The 22,893-nt window shown below is 37.9% G+C and overlaps 1 protein-coding gene across 2 annotated transcripts in view; it reads right to left on the reverse strand.

Annotated features, from left to right (window-relative positions):
* KCMF1 (potassium channel modulatory factor 1) overlaps window positions 1-22,893 on the reverse strand; it is a 43,139-nt gene that overhangs the window by 17,246 nt on the left and 3,000 nt on the right. Inside the window, exons 1-2 of one of the 2 annotated variants that reach the window (XM_085317633.1) lie at window positions 17,733-17,795; window positions 7,405-7,572 (exon numbers count right to left, since the gene is read on the reverse strand). In XM_085317633.1, the coding sequence (XP_085173759.1) occupies window positions 7,405-7,572; window positions 17,733-17,778 (214 nt within the window). In that variant the 5' untranslated portion in view covers window positions 17,779-17,795. Of the gene's footprint in view, window positions 1-7,404; window positions 7,573-17,732; window positions 17,796-22,893 lie in introns of those variants that run through there. The other variant, XM_085317640.1, reaches the window with a different exon arrangement.

A 22,893-nucleotide genomic window follows, 5' to 3' on the forward strand; every position in this document is an offset into this window, starting at 1 on the left:
CATAGATCTTTTCTAATCTGAAATATAGGACACCAGGTATGTTCTGTTTTAAAGTATAACCTAAATGAAAAAAGGGGTTGAAAATTTGAGTGATACAGTGAATTGTATCTTTCTGTCTGATTTTAAAGTTGCTGAATGGCTATTTGTCCACCTGTTGTTTTTACAAGGCCAGCAAGAATTCTCAAGAAGTTAATGTAGTTATACTATTAACATTCTCAAAGGTTCATTTGCTAAAGCCCTAGTGACTAGTAGTAGGGGAAAAATGAACAGGCCAGGCTTCCTAAGACTGCAAAGGTGAGGCATTCTACAATTGTATTACTGCTTCTGTTTACAGTTACATTACTGTTCTGATGAGGCTGGCTTATGACGAGAGAATTATCCCTTCTGGCCACAAACAGATCTTTCAGGTAATGAATTTTCRTTTTTTCCAAACACCTTCCTACCCAATACTTTGAGTCTGTAACTCTTCAAACTCCTCTAGACCACTAACGTCCTCTTTTCAGAAAAGCAAAGAAGGAAGAATGACTTGTTCAGAAAGAAAATGGAAAAAAATCCAGACTAAACACAGCTCTCTAGGAGAGGATTCCTTACGCACATTGCTTCCCATACAGAGGAAAGTACAAGGAAGATAGTAAAAGGATCAGAATATTCTGTAAAGGAGAATCGACAACAGCTTATGAAGTTAGAATTCAAACGTAGCCATGTTTGGAAAGCATAGCTTTCTGGAAGAAAATGGATTTAATACAAAAATTCAACAACAACAAGAGCAATCTTGCTTTATCATCCATCTATAGTCAAAAAAACTGTATTTATTTAACAACTAAATCTCTAACACATGTTCATTATCTACATAGGAAGTTGATAATGAGACAGAAGTAGTATGGTATGATTCTTTAGATAAAACCAATCTTTGAAGGAGATGAATCAGGCATACACTTTATAACAGGTTGTCCTTGTGCACTGTTAAAATATATTTCTTTGGAACAGACAAAGAAGTCAGGAATTTTAGTTTCATTTACTAAATGAAGTGCAACTTCATTTCAGTTAGATGTACCTATAGACATAAAAAATGTTGGTATTATACAAGCTGTTATGTACTAACAAAAAATATTTCACACACCAACATTTGAACTGAAAGGTAGAAGAAACTAAATAATGACAAATACCACCTTCTAAAAATACACTCCTCTACCACTTGTAAGAAAACATTATTATTCAAGATGATATTATTCTGAACACTGTTTTTTTCTGTTTTGCTGCATATTTTCTAAACCTTGCTGGCCACTCTAAGTTTAAAGAAACAATGCTTACTCACCCTCTATTTATTAAAATTCAGGTAGGGAAACAAGCCCACAGAGTCCCTGTGAAATACACCATGGACAAATATCCATTCCGCCCTGGGATGGCAGAGCCCCAGTACTGGCACTGGCTGGGGCCAGGAGCAGCTCTGCAGAGAAGTCCCAGCAGCAGCCAACAGAGCAGGGACAGCATGCCCTGGGCAGCCCCGAGGGCAGCAGCATCCTAGGCAGAGCGAACAAGAGTAAAGTCCAGGGCGAGGGCAGGGCAGAGCCTCGTCACACCCTGGCCAGACGCAGCCTCCAGTATGGGACCCAGTGCAAGAGAGACATCCACAAATTGGAATGGGTCTGTGGAGGTCGATGAGTTGTTCACTACGAAAACAGCCTGCCCTGTAATGAAGACTGCATGTAATGAAGTCATTTCCCCCATGTAGACAGCTGATCACTTGAGTGGGCTGTCCAGAGAGAACGTGCCATCTCAATTCTTGTAGGTCCAGACCCAACAGGGTAAAATCCTGAATTAGCTGGTCTGACCCCAGCTGACCCCACTCTGAGGGGGAGGTTGGACTAGAGACCTCCCAAGAGCTTTTCCAACCTGAATTATGCTAATGGTACATCCTACGAAACTAAAAACGATAACACAGTAATACAGCTGTACCATTCATCTAGACTCCAATATACTGTCAATTACGTATGGTATCCTGCTTTATTGACAGTAGTTACCTACTTCCAGCACAGAAAATCTCTGCTCCTCTTATTTAGAGCAGAGATGAAAATGCAGCACTGCTAGAGGCACTTTTGTTATAGTAAAATATCTACTCAGTCAAATGAGGGAACAGCTTCCAGTCCTTCCAGTCAGACCATCAGTATTTCAATCTTTTAGCAAGATTTTAGCAAGATCTGAGTACAACTATGTCCAGTAGGAAGAAATGGTATATCCTCTATTTTTATTTGTGCAATGTCATCAGTTCGCAATCTCAGTATTCAACCACAGAGCTAAATAGTGCTGGTCTAACTGCTGCAGAGTCAGGGACACACTTCTGGGGCTGACAGAGGCTACGGCAGGTACTTACTTACTTGCCCCAGTCAACCTCAACATAGCTCTTCACAGCAGGTGCGTGCACAACAAGCTAGATTCRAGCACAGCACTCTTGGCCCTGGACTGTGTTATACCTGTGCCTAGTCCTGCCTGCTGCTGTCAGAATTGGTTTTCCTGCACTGACCCCAGACACGATTTGTTATTCTTGCTTTGTGGTATAATGGGATCTATTCTTGTCACCAATCCTGCCCTGCACACCCTAAGTCCATGCTGTTTGTGAGGACACTGCCCCTCTCTCTGCACTGTGGTCACCTTCAGCTGCAGGTACCATGAACACACACAGATGCTGATGAAGATTATAAAGGATTTGCTGTCCATCTGCCAATATTAAGCATTGCCAATACAGCAGATGGTGCATGATGGCAGGGACCAACTGGCTAGGGAACAGTTTTGCTGAAAAGGACCTGGATGTCAGGGTGGACAGTAAGCTTGACATGAGCCAACAGTGCGCCCTTGCATCAGTGAAAGCAAACTGTGCCCTGGGCTGAATCAGCAAGAGAACAGCCAGCAGATCAAGGGCTGCAATTGTCCTGCACTAATCCACACTTGTTACGCCACATCAGGGTACGGGGTCCAGTTTTGATCTCCCCAGTTCAAGAGTGACTTTCAAAAGGGTCCAGTGAGAGGCAAGCAAGATGGTTTGAGGATCTGACGTATGAATAAAGTTTAAAGAAACTAGGTTTATCCAGCCTGGAGAARAGAAGGCTCTGGAGAGGTGGGGGGAAGGATCTAATTCTAATCTTCTGGTAGTGAAAAGGTAGTAAATACAAGAGATGGAGGTATTCTCTTCACAAGGAGGCACTAGGTAGGGTAAGAGGCAGCAGGTAAAAAATGCTTCAGGGGAAATTCCACATGGGTAAAGGAAAAGTTCCTGAATATGAAGATTATTAAAGACTGGAATAGATTGCCCAGAGAAGGCAGAACCTTTTTTCACTTGAGATTTGGCCCAACAGGATAGCCAATATAAGGCCCTGCGCTTCCTATACAAGACTGGACCACATGTTCTCCACAGTCCCCTCCCAAACTAAAGCAGACTCTTCTGTGATTTTATGGCTTAGCAACATACACATGTAATAGACAGAGCTTATTCTAGTGGCTGAATATGGAGAAAATCTTCAGCTGAATTCCAGTAAATCTAGCTGGACTCCACAGTTTATGCTACTAAGGTTAGTAACTCAGACAATGAGTCGCCTAAATGATGGTAGTCACAAAAAGTGGCAGGATCTTCTGCCACATTAGCAACTAAGCAGACAACTAAATGTATTTCTACTAAAATACAGAATAGATGTAACACAATAGGATTTTGCTGGAAAATTCTGTTAAGTTGTACTACTATTTTTTTTTCGCCAGTCTAACCTCTTTAAAATCATAGGAGTAATTTGGAGGCTATATGCTTAGAATCATAAAGCATCTTAGCAGCTTAGAATTCAGAGTTAGTGGTTCACTGTCAATAAGTTATTTTTYCAATAGAAACCAGAATTGTGAAATTTGGTCTCAACTTCTCCATCATCCTGACCTATTCTACAAAAAGCACAGGTCTACAGTGACTGCTCAGCAAGCATGTCCTTGATCTTCAAACAGACCTATTGCTGTTCTGTTCTTTGGCCCTTCAGAAATAACGCATTGTGCTTTAAGGTCATTTGTCATCCTATGCGAAATATTTTGAAAGCTCTGCCCCTACTATGGCAGCATATTTCAGGTTTTTAAAGCATCCAATATGCATCATTTTTCAGTGTCTCAGTGGGAACTGGAGAATAATACAACTGTTATCACTTTGGATCCCATTTTCCTTCAACAGTAATGGTAATCATATACTGATTTCTAATAATAATAATTATAAAAAGATGTAGGGCAACCAGTGTGAACACTGGCATAGCTAGAAAACACTAGGGGGTTTTATTCATTTTTAATAATGTCCTATGGGCTCCTACATGAGTTCAAGTCTTCAGAAAAATCAAGGTGATGACAAAAGCTCCTCCAGAGCACCTCCCTATTACACACATTGTGTCATTATTGTGCCTAGGAACTCTAAAAAAAATGACCAGAACTCTCACAGAGGAAAACAATTATGTGCTTTGTTCTAAGTGCAAACAATCCCTGACAATCAAATCAACGTGATTAGTTGCTCACTGCAAACCAGAACTTGTTCATGGCTTTAAGTATAGAGTACTTAGGTTAATTCCACAGTCCCCTATGTGGAGACAACAGTGGCCAGAATGTTGAAKGGAACTAGAGATACTAGGTTCTTTGTGACCAATTGCAGATGTATCTTGGGCAAAAACATTTCTATGATCCCATTCTCACTTCTAAATCCAGAAAATCACCACTAACTTCCTCTGAAGTGTTTGTATCAGTAGTTTTTCAATTAAAGGATTAATTYTCTCTAGTATGAAAGCAATGCTCACCTTTTACCAGATGTCTATTCTCCACCTACCCCAGCATCAGTAACAACTGTAAGTTTATTCCTATTAACAATTTTCACAGCTTTGAATCAAACTTGACTACAGATAATGGTATTAAAATCTGTCAGTGGACAKATGTTCTAGGATTCATACCCCTACCTATAACAACAACCTTCCATGCTGTTTATGTTTTCTTCAGTTTTCTTTACTCTTACGTTTCCTGTTCATACTACCATACACTACAAAACATTTGCTCTCTCAAATTCCAGCTTCCCATGTCACTAAGCAGAAAGTGGAAGAATTCACCACTCCTATATGCCATTTCATTTTATATTGCCAACTTTTTTCTTTAGAATCTTTTAATTCACTTATCTCTCTTTCCCTGGTGATGTCTATATTCACCAGTACAGTTAGCCTAAAAACTCTGAACAGGTGGTTTTGTACTAGTCCTAACTAGTTTGAAGTTCCTTAGCTCAGAAATTTTTGAATTTGGCTCAGAGTCACATAATCTTTTGGTTTATAAAAGCCCTTTGAAAAGTTACTGAAGTTTCTCTAAGTAACTGCAACATATAGTAAAAACCATATTCTGCTATGCCTTGCATTCCATAATGAACTGTAAAACAAAGACATTTTAAGAATGAGGTCACAACCTTTCCTGAAGTCTAAAAAATGACGTATTTGTAAATATTTCTTAGTTCATCCTCTAGGGTATAAATTTCTAAGATTCTCTGTACTTTGGTGCTCTGTCGTCAGCCTTTGCTGTGGTTCATAATCTGGTGATGTATTCTTTCGTGTTCTATTCTTTACACCCTCATGTGTTCTTTCTTGATTTAGGGTTCTAATCAAACAAGAAGTTCGAGAGTTGAGCTGCAATATTTTTTCCCCCAATACTGTTTCTAAGGGAACAATGCTCACATACAAAGCCATATGAAAACACTAGAAGAACTTGTTTTCTTCTTATTATTATTAAGGAAGCTACAGTAGCACAAACACTTCCTACACTCCAAAACTGTAAATAATGAAGAAGTAGATCTGAGAGCACTGTGATGAGCTTATGCCAGTACTTCAGTATAAACCTTCTTCTAGCTATTTGGATTCTTTATGCAGACTTAAATAAGTCTGCATAAGGAGAAGTAAGAATTCCAAAAGAAAAATATCCAAATTTTAAGAAGCAAAATATGTTTTCTAGGCTTCAGTGGTAGAAGTGATACGAAACGGTAGGAGTTTAAGAGCTGAAGACTTGGAAAAAAAATCCTTGTCTCAGTACATTCGAAGTTCTATCATTTACTGTTAGCTTAAGGCTCCACAGCAAACATGTCTGCCCTCTTTTTCCTATGCATGAGGAGCACTTAATGTTTATGGCAGTTCTGTCATTTTACCCCACATGCAACATTCATGAAAATTACTGGAGGCCAAATAACTTTGAACTGTGCATTTCCAACCATGACTAGTACTCTGAATTAATATACTGTCACACAAATAATTTTACCTCATTAGTAATTGAGAACAACAACAAAAAAAGAAGCCTAAAAAGAAACATATGCAAATGAAAACGCACACAGGCATTTCTGGTAATGCACTAAAAAACTCCATTCCAAATCCTGGATATGCAGGGCTTCAATTTTTGAAGTCATTATTTGGCACTCCTAGGGTGAGGTGAGACCTGAGAATTACGAGAAAATGAAAGACTTCTCCACAGAAAGGCAGTTTTGAGAAAGCAACTATAGTATGTATATTCAACTGTTCTCAGTTCATAAGGAAATCAATGTCACTATTATTTTACTTTTGTTTTAACCAATAATGTAAAGAAATCATCTACAATTAATAAAACTGCAGCTTTTAAGAAACTGTTGTGTTTAAGAGGTCAACATTTACAGAACAATATAGCTAGAATCATTAAAAGCTGTTTATTAGAACAGTCCTATGAGTTTAGAACAAATATAAAGAACAAAGACATGCCCAATGTCATCAATATCTTCAAATAAAGATTAGACATAGAAGTATCTCCTGAGTTACAACTCCACTTCTCAAAGATGATATGGTACAACAGAAATTAGTGAAACAGAAGAGGACAAAAGCAACTTTTTTTAATATTGAGGTTGTGTTACAGTCAGAAACAATATTTAATTAGTAGGACTTTAAACACGTCCCAAGAGGACTACTTGCAAGTCTTCATCACTRATCTTTTATATTCAATACAGTCTATCATTACATTTCCACAGAAGCCACCATAAAATAACATTCCTCTAAACTCTCATCACCATTTTATTTTACATTATGGCACATCCTAAAAAATGCATACTGAAGGTGCCGGTGGCAGGGGAGTGCCTAGATTTGCCTATACCTTTTAAATTGGAAGTTAATTAGAAATCGTCGCTGTTGTCAAATATATGAAATAGTCTAGTAATCTCTTGTGCATCATATTAAAAGAAAAAGAACTATGTAAAATAGTTTTTGTATGTTGGGATCAAAGGGAATATGCCTGGTTTTAGAAGATGGGAAACTTGTTCTAATTTTCAGTGTGTTTAACAAGTAAAAATAAGAAAATACACATTATGCTTATAACTGTAGCAAATGGCTATGGTCACAATTAATTATCACTTACCAAAATCTACTCTCGTTAGTATGCACTGCATGGGATGGTCCGTTGTATGTCTTGTTGTTGTTGCACCACTTTCATAACAAGTTGCACACAGATCGTAATCGTAGCAAATTAAACACTTGTATCTGCGACCTCGAAAATTTCCTTTTAAACATGCATCGCAGCTGACACCTGTAAACAAATAAAATTTCTTGAAAATGGCAACAAATTGCACTGTTTTTCAGTAAGAGGCAGATTTGTTACTACTTCCTCCCAAAAACCAAAAGTAGCAAGCCATCTCTGACATATGCAGCTGACACAAACAACCCACATTTTAAGTGTATTTATCTCATTAAWAAGACACTAGTTTTCCAAAAGGAAAACCTTGGACTCTGCAAGTAAAACAAGAATAAACTCAAACCTCTGAACAACTCTGACAACTGGTTAAGCTATAAAATCTCTTTATATCCATCTTCCTATGGGGGCCTTTTTCTGGTAGTGTGTACTGTTTTGACTGCTCTGATAAAGTACATTTGACTCAAGCTTCCTAAGCTCAACAGTACTGGGACTGATAGAAGAAAAAGAAAAAAGAAAAAAAGAAAAAAAATGAGAAGAATCCCTAGCTTTTCTTTATTTTCTGCTTTCTAATATTTCGGTTCTGAAGAATACCATAACCATGTCTAGCAGTACATCTCGGGCAGAAATTGAAGTCTTTTCCATTTTAATGGACAGGGAAAAAAATAAAGATGCTTTTGAAGTTAGGTTGTAGCAGTTCTTTTTTTTCCTTTCTGGAGTTCAGTCTTTGCATTGTAAACTAGTCAAACTGCAGGTATCAAAGAAATGCTTCAAAGCTGCTAAAAGTTTTCATTTTTCCTTTGTGTGTTTCAGATTTCTGTTGGTTATCTCAGTGAGTGCACAGAAGTAATAACATCTTGTAATCTGCCCTTCAATTGCACTAGCAATTTAAGTGTCTCCATGAAAATAAAGGAGTGTATATAATACAGGCAACATTTTGATCAACATTCTCTTTCAGCATTAGCTAAAACATGTTCTTCATAGTTTGATAGTTACAGACAACTTTACAGAAGGAAAGTTAACAGAACAAAATAGCTACATTTATCTCTCACATCCCCTCTTTTTAACCTAATTACCAGAGGACTAATACTGTTTGCAGAAAAAAAAAYTCATTATGTATTGTGCTACTCCACTTCAGCATTTGAGTAGAAGCTTTTACATTTATTATACTAGAATGCAACAATAATCCATCTCACATACATCTTTGTTACTTGTTCAAACAATTGCTTTGTCACATTTAGATGAACCCTGGACACAACAACATTTTGTCAGTTTTCCTTGCACCATGCACTAGTATGAATATTGAACCTTTTTCTTTAGTTTCCACACTCAGTATTCAGTTTGCAAGTGTCACTCTATAAGGAAGAGTATATTCAAAAGAAATTGCTTCAAGCATATCTTTTATTGGTCATAAGCTAAAAGAATTACATTTTGACAATGTCATTGTCAATATCTTTGAAGCTTTTTAATCTTTCTCCTTTGAAGTGCTATTATCTGAAGTTTTGTCTATTAACTCTGAAAAATCTGTAGCAATCTATGATTTATGACAGTGATCTATCTTTCAAGAACATTCATTCCAGAGAATTAAGTCCATTGACTGCTTTTTTTCCTACCAAGACCTAGATGCAGCAGTCAAATTTCCCCAGCAATGCATGGTATACACAGAACACTTACCAGCTATTGGCAACATTACAAGTCTTTTTGCCAGCTACTAAAATTTTTTTAGAACATCTGATCAGCAAGTTAGGCAGCACTTTGAAATAAGCAGGCTAGTTTACTATAAAGTGTCACACACTAACAACTTCCTAGATGAAGTATTAAGCCATCGATCTCTACTAAGTCATACTTTCTCCACTTCTTTTCTTTAAATTCGTAGCAGCTGACTTAATGTAGATATATGCCTCTCTGCAACCACCAAACTCCTCCCATCACATATTCTCTCAAACTTYTAAATAGTCAATATTTGAAGATGGACTTCTTAAGTTTTTGTTTGTATGTTTTTTTCATGTTAATGCTTCTGCACATAATTCCATAGTACCCTTCCCCTCACCACCCTCTGTACTATTAATGCAGGAATGATTCTCCTATGAACATAWATTCAGGTCCAGAGAATAACAGGAAGTTATACAAAGAGCATGCTTTCCACATCTTTCAGGGCCAGCTTCACATGACTGCAAACTACTCCCCTTCTGAGAACACAGCAGACTACAGGGGATATAACAGGTTAATTTTGTGTCCTTCAAAAAGGATTTAAAAAAGTAAAAAAAAAAATGAAACCCCCCAAAGGAAAAAGGTCAAATGAGAATTAAAAAACAGCAAAAATATGTTAGTTTGGGAGTTAAAGCCATATTTAAATCCCTATGCTGAAGCCAGTAGGACCTAATTTCAGAAGTTATGTCACTTATTCTTCCATTTAAAAAATATTTTCTGAAATTCAGCTGTTACAGTTTTCCCCATTCTTTAAGCCTATCAAATGGCTACCAAAACCACTCTCATCTATCCAAACTAGGATCTGCAAACTAGAATACCCAGTCAACTAATCACCTCCCATTCTATTCTGGCTATAGTAAAGACTTTTGCTTCCTTCTGAAATTTTATATTTTGTATTCAATTTTCCCTATTTTAGCCTTTACATTCCATCAGTTAATTGAAATTTCAAAAATTCCTTTCTTTACCCCTCAAAAACTCGAAGACTTTAAGATAATATATTCCTGTCAGTACAGCACGTCTTTCAAACCCCCAGCACTTCCATTCATTTAGCGTATAAAGCAACAAATGCAGCAGATATGCAACAAATTCAAGAATGTTAAAATTAAACAGAATGTATTCACATTAATCACAGATTTAAAGAAAAAATACACTCGGAAAGCGTTCCCTTTGAAGTAAGGAACAAAAACAAACAGAAGTGAACAATGTGTGATGAGGATTTAGATATTCTGCACATAGTGCTGACTTGTACAGAATACTATCAGCTTTTAAAAAGCCCTTGAATGAAATTCTATCACCCCCTGAATGAAATCCTTTTCAATGAGAACTTTTGTCTCATCTTCTACAGAACAACCATCTGGAATGGTTACAGAACAATATTCATTTTATTTAAACAGAATTGAAGATCTTTTTTTTTCATGATAGATAAGTGATAGTGGAAGCTTYTTCATTTTTTTCTATTTTCATGTAATTACTACACAAGTACACACATACACTATTTATCATGCGTCATGTGTTTAATTAAAGCTTATTGTTCACTGACAAAGAATAGTTTTTTGCAACTCAACATTATCCCACTAGAGGGCAGCATCGTGCTAAAAGCCTAAAGACTTGCTTATACAGGCTATGCAGACCTTCAGACCTACCAAAAGCCCTCAGAAATAGCATTACAAAAAACTATGTACTGCAACTGCAATGAAATATTAAGTAACTTTAAGACTGACAAATAAAGCAAGACTGGCTTTATTTGTTTCAATATTTGACAGAGACACTGAACCAGACTCACTACTGGACAAAGTGGAAATACAATGAAATGAAATAGTATTTCCCAAAAGCATTCAAGAAGTAGTTTCAGATGTATACCTAAAGCATCACAAAAAGCATAGACATTTGATTTGAGGACAAATATGAAGAGAATTAAGAGAACATGTCCGTAGTATACAAGAAGTACTCCCATTTCAGAATAGTAAGCTGCAATACACTTCTACTCAGAAAATGTAGAGAAAGGATGCTAACTGGAAAAAATAACAATAGTTAAGTAGAGAGCAGTAATGCATCCCTTTATCACTGTTAGAAAACACAGTCTGTTTCAATAGACATGATTTGCAAAGCAGCAGTGAGATGTGTATCCCCACAACACATGACATTTCTTGAAAAACAAATCTCTTCTGAAGTGGAAAATTCAAGATCTGAATGTCAGAAGTAGCATTTCTGCATATGAGGGGAAAAAAGTGACTAAGAAAAATCTGAAGTCACTGACAAAACAATTGGCAGAAGTGTRTTGACACAAAAGCTATGCATCATTAGATAAAGTTGAGAGGAGAACTCAGGAGTCAACTTTCTTATGAAGAACACATGGTTAAATGTAAGCCACGCAGTGACACTGGAAGATGACACATTTTCTTCTTCTTCTCCTCTGTCTCAAACAGTCTAAACTGCTGAACTTACAGCATTATCTTGGGTGTCATTTAACTTTTAGAAGTGTCAGAGAAAATTCTATCCACTAATTACCATAAAAAAWTTAGAATAGGTAAGAAGCTTGCATCTGAGATATTTAAGTAGAATAAAGGGAAGTTCAGGGAAGACAGCAAGATACAGCTGTGGATACAGAGCAGTGTTTAATCTYTGTGCTAATCCTGAGAATGAAACTGCATGGTTTATGATCTCTTGTCCAGAATGAAAATGTCAGCTGCCTTGTACAGAGCATGAGTGAGGACCAACCCCCTCAAAGACTGACAGAATTACATGACAGAGTATCACTGATAGTTAGTAAGTGACTGCACAAACTTAGGTTCCACCTTTCAAAACTGTTTCAAAAACCAAGGCTAAGCATGCAAATGAAAGTAAAATATAATTGTACTATCTATTTTGCAGTATGAAAGGCTGCAATCTATATACTTTACTTCATCTTTATATACTCAAGATTGTAGTAACACCACTTCTGATATGCATCTGATACTTTTCCTTATTGGATGCTAGTTCAGGGATGTTTTTGTTTGTTTTTAATAAATTTGTTTAACATCTACCACCTGAGGTACAGTGTACCATGCTGCATGTTTACCTCAGCCCTCCAGTAAGAAATTCTGCCCAAGAGGTTTACCTGTTTGAAACTGAAGAAAATATATGCTATTTTTTAACATTAAAGACTATRTCAATTGTTCCTTGTTTTAGCATCCTCATCTCTCAATGTAGGCTACTGACTTAACTGAAAGGTTAATTTCTAAAATCAGAAGATGTTGCTGTTTGTGTGGAGGGAAAAAAAAAAAGAGAGAACATCAGAAATTCAGGCAAATTATAGATCTCTGAAATGTTTAACTCACACACTTACTAATGTAGATTGTCAGAATAAACATCAAGGAACCCTATTACACTGAGAATACTTGAGCACTGCTGCGCTTTCAAGTGCTGAACACACAATTCATCCATCTCTTCAAAGTAATTGAAAATCTCCRTCCTCACACACATCTAGTGTGCAATAGGATTCAAACTGCAAAATCAGCCTGTAACAGTGTGAAAGAAGAAGCAACCAGGCAAGTATGTCTGCAGAAAGCACTAGTAGGATTGAAACTACAGCCAGAGATGATGCAAACTTGGAGAGAAAGAGGGGAGGAAATCAGGCCTACACTAGATCAGAAAAGCAGAAAGGCTTTTAATTTTTAAACAGATCCCCCGATCTTGTCATCTCTCTTCTGTCAGATTTTGTGATGCTCACTGGTACCAGAGCTAGTCTAAAGAGATGGAACCATTCAATACCGCTGAGCCAGTAAGTTTTAGCCTTGGTCACGATAACACGAGCGACAACATGCTGCAAAAGYAGGTTTTTAAATTTTTGCTGTCACATCCCAGATTTTGGAAACACACTGAAGGTGCAAATCATCTGGAACACAAGGAACAAGCAATCAGTGAGCACCCCAAAACCTCCCCAACATTATACAGGAATCATGTGGCAGAGGCAGASACACAGCTCCCCACGGCAACAGTGATCTAACTTTACCTTGAAACCATCTTTTTTTCTCCTAAATACCCCAACTCTTTCCTCACACACACMTTTCAATTCTTACAAAGCAGCAAATAAATTAAACAGCATACGCCCTCCATACAAGTCTCTAATTCAGCATTATAACAGAGTTAATYTTCTGCAGAGGCAGTCAGGGATGAATGTCCTGGACAGAAATTAACATCTGACCATGTAATTAAACAGATTATCTTAAGGTCTACGTAAAAGGAATGAAATAAAAGCTGCATTAGTTAGTTTAAATTCTGCTGTTTCCAAACTTCAATTTGCAGTCTTTACAAGGCAATCTGTTAGTTAATCATTAGCTATCAATATTGAGCTATTAATATATTGATTAGCTACCTTAAACTATTTGATTGCACAAATTGTACTAATAATGTACTAGCTGAATTGACCAAAACCCAAGAAAATTACAGTAACATACATTTCCCTAAAACACCATCAGAAACGCACTGAATTCTGCAAAACATCACTTGACACTACCTCACTCCTGCTGATCCAGCCTTGAGAGGAAGATCACACTATCTAAAGGCAAAAGCTAAGGCCGCTTTATTCCAAAAATACAAATACTTTGCTAAATTTTTAGTGTATTTCCTTAAGATTGTAACCAAAAATGGCTAAGTAGCCTTATTTTAGGATTTTATTACTCTTCTAGGGATGTTCTACCTATCTCTTACATTTCAATCACACTGCTTAGTACAGGACATGACATAACTAACACCAATGGCACTTGCACTGTAGGTCTAACAACAATTTTGCAACCATTAATGCAGATAAAAACACCAGGTGCTTTTATTTTTTTTGTTTTATCTTTTCTAAAGTGATCCCAGAAATACTGGTGGTTTCACTACCTCTTAACCGAAACTGTTGGCAGGAAGTTACTTGCTTGCAATCCAGATGGATGACACGACAAACAACTAACAGGCCCAGAGAACACAACTCAAGTTTATCACCTTAAAAAAAATATTGAAAATTGTCCAATAATCATGATAACTATTTGTGTTCCCAAGTTCATTTGCTCAAGCACCAATACACTAGAAGAGGGGACACAATACAAATACTGCTGTAGGGTAAGTTTTAAATACTACTCATTCTTATCTGAATTAGACTGGAACAAGCACTGTACACACGTTTGTGGTACAACTTGGATCAGTTCTTCTCAAGTTTAAATATTTATTTTCTCTATATGCCAAGAAGCACAATAACTTCTTTTCACAACCTTTTGCATATAAATCTGTACATTTTTTTAATTTCTTCAAATATACACCTGAGACACCATACTCACAAGCCAGACACATCTCTAATTAGAGTTTGCTGAAAAGTCTGGACTAGCATCTAGACATCATTTTACGAAGAATCATTATTGAGTCTATGATCCAAAATAACTACTTGGATAGGAATACCTTCCTATCCTCCACACACTAGAACACAAAACTTTTGTCTACTTTGAAAGTAAAACACAGATAAAATACTGCAAACCTCTGCCAGACCCAGAAAGCAACCACGGATGAGATGAGGATTTTAACAACATTTAGGAATCCAGGGCAACTTCTCCAGGTACTATGAGAAAGCAGCTACAGGAGACCGATTCTCAAAATAATTTTTAAACCAATCCACTCTGTTTCTGTCTCAGGAATGCTTTATTTTGTAAAGCAACAAGTAACTATGGAATCCATTTTTACTCAAGAAGAGCTATTACTTTTGAAAACTCCTAGAACTCTTGAATATGCCTTCTGATATCTGCCTTATTGTTTTTACAAATTACTGCAAAGACTGCAAAACAGAAAGAAACTATGTTTTCTTAGATACATTAGCAAAAAAAGGCAAAATAAATACTGGCTGAACATTTAAAATTGTGTTTTGAATTCTTTGTGTCAYGATCAGACTCTTTTCTAATTGCTTCTTAAATTTAGACAGAAAATTAGGCTACAATTGTAAGTTCTTGCCTCTTATAGCACATAGATATGTCTGCACTCAGACTTACCTAACATTTTTTTCTTAAAAATACCAAAGTGCATAGTATCTTCTCAGATGGAAGTATTACATTTAGCATATCTAAACATTTAGAAGAGAGTAGAACTCTTAAGCTGTAAGCAAAACTGATTCACAGTGAAATGTTTTGCCAGGCATGCTTAGCAGCCTTTTAAAACAGAATTACAAACATGTAATGTCACAAGGACTTTTGATCAAGCAGATTTGGATTTTTAAGTGAATATTTGATACTATGYATCAGAAATCTTATCTTTCAATTAATGTAATTTAATTTGGTCTTTTTCAAACACCACCACAACATGAAAGGCTGCTAAAGTATTGTAAACAGAATAAAATTAAACAAACAGCAACATATTTATCAGAGTGCAGAAAGTTTGCAGTGTGGCAGCACAGGAATTGGCACCAGCCWTGATCTCATTTAACAACTCTTGTTAATCTGGAAAATGGCAAACAGAATGTGGATTCTATTAACAGAAAATTCTTAAACTGACAAAGGCTGTAAACAATGCCATGGCAAGAATATAGTATTAATAGCACCAAGGCTAAATCCTGTATCTAGTAAAACTAATGACAAAATTTCTCATTTAATAGCATAGGATCAGGTTTCCATGTTTCCTTCAAGTGTGAAGAGGACAACAGAAATATTCAGCTTAGGCAAATAGCAGCTGAAGAAGAATCAGGGTGGAGGAAGATAAGAAGGGAAAACATCACACAAAGGTTAGTTCTATAGCTGGAAGAGACATGAAAGAAAACTGAAAAGATCCTAAGGAGAGCTTTAAGTGAAGAACAGGTACATCCCGGTTGAGTCCTGCAAGGATAAGAGGTAGTATTCTCAGAAAACATCTTTGCAGCTTTCAACTAAGAGCAGTATCTTAAAGACAAATTACAGAAGAGTAACAAAAAAGGAAAATCAACAAGGAAAAAGTGAAATGTTCAACTAGGCTTCAGAGAGCTGAACAGTTTGGCTCCACTGAGCAGTCAAGTTAAAATGCTTTATGATTTGATTGACTTGACTCCTTTTTCTGTAAGTCACTGCTTCAGCTGGACAGAGAACAACAATACTCAACATATCTTACAGAGGTAAAATTCACCACAGTTTTTATTGTAAACATTACACAGTTTAGCAGAGTTAGATATTCTAAGGTACACTCTATCCAGAGCTCTAGTATCAGAAATATGCATTCAATTTTCTTTCTTTTTGCACTGTCAGATCCACTCCTGACTTCCTTATACTTATACGTTTCCAAAACAAGCAAGTATGGCAACATTTTCTTCCGCTCCAACACAGAGAAGAGCTCAGATTTAATACAGGTAGAAACCTGGCACGCAGATACTACTGGCTGGCCAACCACCGAGCTAAAAGTAAAACACAAAAGTTTGCACGTGCTAAGTGCTCTTTCAATAATGTCTTGACAATAGCCAAGTCTTACAATATAAACCTGCACAGGGTGAACTGGAAATACTCACACTTTCCATGTCAGGAAAATATATCCAGAAAGCAACTGGGAGAGGCAGGAAAAGAAGAGCAAGTGGCTCTTTTCATTGAACTGTATCAGCAATGCACCTGATACAAGGCATGAAGCTGTAGCTACATTCTTCCCATCTGCCAGCTAGGTTTACAGTGATATGCAACASAGTATTTCCAAACTCACAACTTACTTTCAAAATCATAATTTTGAATGGGACTGCAACATCACAAAAAGAATTTATCTTTCTTGAACACCACAAGAGGTCTAGAAACTTGTAAAAATAATCAGGTTTCTGTGAACTCAGAATAAAATGATAAAGTAAGTTTAAAAAATGCTAGTAGGATGTAAAAAACAAACAAACAAAAACAACCACCCTAAGATTCAATCATTTAAGTACTAGCACTGTTCTACCCCAGGGTTTCCTCAAGCATTTTCTTACTACAGACAGACTGCCTTGGCAACCACTTTCACTCCCACCGCACTGTCACAAAGAACAGCTCAGGCAGATAACACATCTACAGAAATTACAACTGCTTATGATGGAAAAGCAACACTAGAAAAGTACTGTGGGAAATGTAGTATCGGAAAGCAAAAAAAGCATTACACCTACTTTGGTCAAGCTTTGAATACGTTCCATTCCTCTCACATCTTTGTTTCAGATTCKCCCTTGCATATACTTGTTTGCTAACTGCTCACACATTCCCTGGATGGACCACCCAGCCATAACACATGACTACTTTCCTCTCTCTAACAGAAGCTCCTTTAGCTTTATTGGCATTTCCTTCCTCCTTGTTACACAGCATACAAAAAGAATTAAGAGTATTACCTTTCCCTAGAGTCCCACTCATCCTTTCTATAGATTTTCAACATATTTTTCAGAATAATTTGCCTAAACAACTCTAAAATACTCGAAAATAAAAGTCAGATCATGTTCCCGACCAGCCTTCCAACTTCTAAAAGGTACCACCGACTTAGGATCATGAACCTCCATTAATCAGTTTCCCCCCCACCACAACTGCAACTAGTTTAATCTCTTAAACAATCTTTTTTAGTCAAAATTGCTATGCTTTTTTAATACATGTGTTTAAACCCACCTTCGATGTAATCGTGATCCTCAGCAAAAACACTATGCCACTGCATTTTTAATCCAACATACTAAGAAAAGCATCAGCTGGAACAAGCATGAAAAGAAAAAGCAAATTCTCCAGTCTGTCAAAGCAGAGAAAAATGGATCAATTTACTGTAGAAAGTAAGAAATAAGTTTATCAGCCTCAGTATTATAGTGTCATAAAATTCAAATCATATTAAGAAATTTAAGGACGTGAAAGGAAACGACACTTTTATTCTGAGAACACAGGAGAACTATCTACAATTTCAAAGAACAAAAACAATCTCAATTTTTATATTCTAGAAACTGAAGACACATTAAGGTAAGTAGCTATTTTATGAGAGTAGTAGCTTGTGGGCAACAGTTCCAAAGTACAAGCATTTAAACAATCACTATGATTTCATGCTCAACATAAATAACCCTCCGCAAAGACTTTTTTTTTTTTGGAGAAACTAACACTCAAGAGCAGAATCAGGAAAAAGATAAGATCATTATTCTATCCCAGAAAAAACACAGTTTCTCAATTCCCCATGCTAAATTTTAATGAAACAAAATTCTAGTAATTCTGCTTGACCTATACCACAAGAATCAGACAAGTATCACAGTTCCTACCATTTTGCTCCAGACAGAAACCTTCTGCAATCTCTCATTCTTACTCATCCTTATAGTCAGAAAATTCAGTATTGCTCTAGAACAAGACATTCAGAATTAAATAACATCAAGAACATTTGCAAAATTACACCCAAGGAAGCATCAACAGCCAGATGGAAAACAGTCTGAAATTTACAGTTTTAGAGGAATATTTAGAACAGGAACCTAATTTAACAATTGAGTAATTTGGAAAAAAAAAATTACCACAGAGTTCTAAAAATTGGCAAATTAAGCTTCAACAAAAAAGTTGTTTTTCTGAATTAAAATGACAGACAGCTGTTTACAGAGATGTTTTCCTTTATTTGCTGAATTGAACTATATGGATTAACCATGGGCCTAATAATATGGCATTTTATCAAAACAGTCTCATATCCCACTTCATAATTTGAGAAATAAGCATTATTTCATAATACYCATTAGGTCTTATTACTCCTAATTATATGCTCAGACCCGAATCTGCAGTTATAGAGCACAAAACAGTATTTTAATAATAAGGAAAAAATAAACTGTACAAACAAGTTTGACAAATCTTCAGTGGAACAAATGATCTTTTAAATCTTCTGCGTATTAGAAAGAAAAATCCTTTCAAAATGCTTGACGTATAATTTAAAATCTAAAAAGTTTTTAAAATAGCTATTCTGTCAATTACACTTCTGTATGATGCAGAATCATGTTCACAATAATCACAATTCCTTGTCCAAGATTATCTTTTAAGTCATTTGTAGATCACAGTCTTGTTCACTTATTCACAGAAAAGTTTTCTGTCTAATGTTTGAATGGATAAATTGGATAAAAATTGGGATATATGAATCACTTTGGACTTTAAAGCTGACAGGATAAGACTCAGCAGCCCCGACATCCAATAGGAGAACAGGTATTTGACTTTGATATTCCCAACTGAATAGCAAAAGGCAGTGAAAGATGCACTGTCTATATACTGAAATATAGAAAAAAATACTATGATCTCTAGACTTTGTCAATGCCTTGGCACAGAAAAGGCATTGGGCTCTGATCTATATAGGGAACATAAAAGGAAAGGCAATACAGTAAGTTCAGAAGAAAAGTCCAAAAATTTTCCTGCAAAAATAGCATGTTTTACATATTTTGGGCACTCTTACCTAAGCCACTATGGAATTAAAAGCTTGATAATGAAGCTGAGGAGATGCTAGAAACTTTCATGGTATTACGTTGTGAGGTTCCCCCCCACCACCAAGTTTCAGGAATACAACATAGTCCAGCTACAACACTGAAAAGCATAGCTCTAGCTTTACATTTTTAGACTAACCTACAAGCTTTATCCTCAGTTTTCTACTGCACCCCACCTGAATCCCATGAGAAAGAGTAGTTCTCATTCAATGCTGAGCTGTTTTAAGTTCTCAGATATTTTCATGGAAAACACTTTCACTTCTGTAGCTATTACCTTCCTTAAATGCATAAATACCTTGAAGATTGTCCTCACTCCTGCAGTTGTAGGATTCTAAAGTTTGATTTAGGAATGCATGTCRCAGAAACACATATACTAGTCACTCACTTCTCTTAATATTCCTGCTGTTTTCACGAAGATGGCACAGCCTTCTAGTCTAGAAATAACCCCAAATAATGCTTGTGTGCACGCTTGGTATTGTATCCATTTACTTCAGACATTTTCCAAGTGCTGTCATTAAGTGGGTCTGTGTGAAAGGAAGCCTCTGGCCCACTTAGTAGATGTAGCTGTGGTGCAGAACTTCCACATTTCTAGTAAAGCTTTAATGAAACCATTATTTTAACATATTTTACAAGCTTCCTACAGGTGGTTATGCCACACTTGCTCCAACAGGAAACAGTAGGCATGAATTCCTTTCCTTCCAGGCTTTTCCACATGTGCCAGAGGAGGCAGTCACCTTACCCTGCTGGCATGTTTCTCAGCAGACCACTGAAACTCAGAACCAACTCAGCACCTCACATCTTCCAACAGTATACAGTTCTGAAACACCTTACAGGGAAAAAAAAAAACAGTTTTGACACTACAAAGGCCTTAGTAGTACCTGAAACATTGTCCTCATAGAATGTATTTACAGCCACAGTTTTTAAGTTTTGTTTTGTTTTGTTTTTGACTTGCAGACATCTTTCARCACATGTTAACAAACACACATACAGCAACTTACTGTGGGGTCCAGTGTAGGCACTAAATCTAGTTTTGTGTGTGTGTGCAATTAGAAGATGCTTTACAATGGTGACAGGAGGTAAACAAAAGGATTTAGAACTGTAACTTATATGCAAGATCTTTAGTCTTTTTAACTCCTAAGGTCTGTTTTGTCTTCAACGGAGACAATCAGATAATTTAAAGTTTTTCTACTATAGCTTCACATTTCTGAGACATTACTCAGAGTCCCAGTAGCTCTTCTAGAGCCGCTGGATTAAAATGGAAGAAACCATAGTACGATCCTTCACTATTACTACCCACTGCCAAGATCTCCAAGTACTTAGCACCATAAGGGAGAATGCAGGCAGCCCTTTCTTCCAGACTACGGAAGCTTAACGCAATGCTATACTAGACAGTTAAGAAAATGCCTGCTTTCTTCAAAAATGTTAACAGTGAACGGGGACACTGGAGGCAAGGAAGAGGAGAAGATTTGGAAAAAATTCAACAAAAAGTTCAAWGCAAGCACGACAAACAGTATTCATTAGTGCTGAACTGAAATTCTTCTTCAGAAAGCCTCTGTTAACAGTATCCTTCAAAGCCATACACAGTCTTGTACTTCAATCAATATGCCAAAGCACTTAACTCTTGGTTAGACAGTTCTATTACAAAATCACAGAATGGTTAAGGCTGGAAAGGATTTTTAGGGATCATCTAGTCTAACCCTCCTGCTCAAGCAAGGCTACCTAAAACACAGAATCATAGAATCAGTAAGGTTGGAAGGGACCTCTCGAGATCACCTAGTCCAAACTTCCTGCTCAGCAGGGTCACCTAGAACATATTAGACAGGATTGCATCTAGGCGGGCCTTGAATGTCTCCAGAGAAGGAGGCTCCACAACCTCTCTGGGCAACCTGGTCCAGTKCTCCGTCACTCTCACAGGGAAGAAATTCCCCCTCACGGTCAGGCGGAACTTCCTGTGCTTCAGTTTCTGCCCATTGCCTCTTGTCCTGTCACATGGCACCACTGAAAAGAGTTTGTCCTCGTCCCCTTGACACTCTCCCTTCAGGTACTTACACACATTGATAAGATCCCCCCTCAGGCTTCTCTTCCCCAGGCTGAACAGGCCCAGCTCTCGCAGCCGTTCCTCATAGGGCAGGTGCTCCAGCCCCCTGATCATCCTCGTAGCCCTACTGGACTCTCTCCAGTAGCTCCATGTCTCTCTTGTCCTGGGGAGCCCAGAACTGGTGCAGTACTCCAGACAAGGCCTCACCAGGGCTGAGTACGGGGGCAGGATCACCTCCCTCCACCTGCTGGCAGCACTCTTCCTAATGCAGCCCAGGACACCACTGGCCTTCTTGATCACAAGGGCACACTGCAGGCTCGTGGTCAACTTGTCATCCACCAGCACTCCCAGGTCCTTCTCTGCAGAGCTGCTCTCCAGAAGGTGAGCSCCCAGCCTGTACTGGTGCCTAGGGTTATTTTTCCCTAGGTGCAGGACTCTGCACTTGCCCTTGTTGAACCTCAGGAGGTTCCTCTCTGCCCAGCTCTCCAGCCTGTCCAAGTCTCTCTGAATATCAGCACAGCCCTCAGGCGTGTCAGCCACTCCTCCCAGCTTGGTAGCATCAGCAAACTTGCTGAGGATGCACTCAGGTCATTGATGAAAAAGTTGAACAGGATGGGAGCCAGTACTGAGCGCTGGGGGATGCCACTAGCCACAGACCTCCAACTGGACTCCATGCCACCGATGACGACCCTCTGAGCTCTGCCTTTCAGCCAMTTCTCAAGCCACGTAACTGTCCACTCATCTAACCCACACTTCCTGAGCTTGCCTAGGAGGATGTTTTGGGAGACAGTGTCCAAAGCCTTGCTGGAGTCAAGGTACACAACGTCCACTGCTCTCCCCTCATCTCCCCAGCCAGTCATTCCATCACAGAAGKCTCTCAGATTGGTTAAGTAGCATCTCCCCTTGGTGAATCCAYGCTGGCTACTCCTGATCATCATCTTTTCCTCCATCTGTCTGGAGATGACATCCAGAACGAGCTGTTCCATCACGTTTCCACGGATGGAGGTGAGGTTGACTGATCTATGGTTGCCTGAGTCCTCCTTCTTGCCCTTCTTGACTACTGGAGTGACACTGGCTTTCTTCCAGTCCTCAGTCACCTCTCCAGTTCTCCAGGACCTTTCAAAGATGACGGAGAGCGGCTTGGCARCAACATCCGCCAGCTCGCTCAGTACCCGTGGACACAGTCCTCCAGACATAGCCTCACCAGGGCTGAGTAGACGGGCAGGATCACCTCCCTCGATCTGCTGGCAATGCYCTTCCCCATGCAACTAACGACATCATTGGCCTTCCCGGCCACAAGGGCACACGGCTC

This window comes from Rhea americana, unplaced genomic scaffold, assembly GCF_003343005.1.
Source record: "Rhea americana isolate MKP2758 unplaced genomic scaffold, rheAme1 scaffold_115, whole genome shotgun sequence".
NCBI classification, from domain to species: Eukaryota; Metazoa; Chordata; class Aves; order Rheiformes; family Rheidae; genus Rhea; species Rhea americana.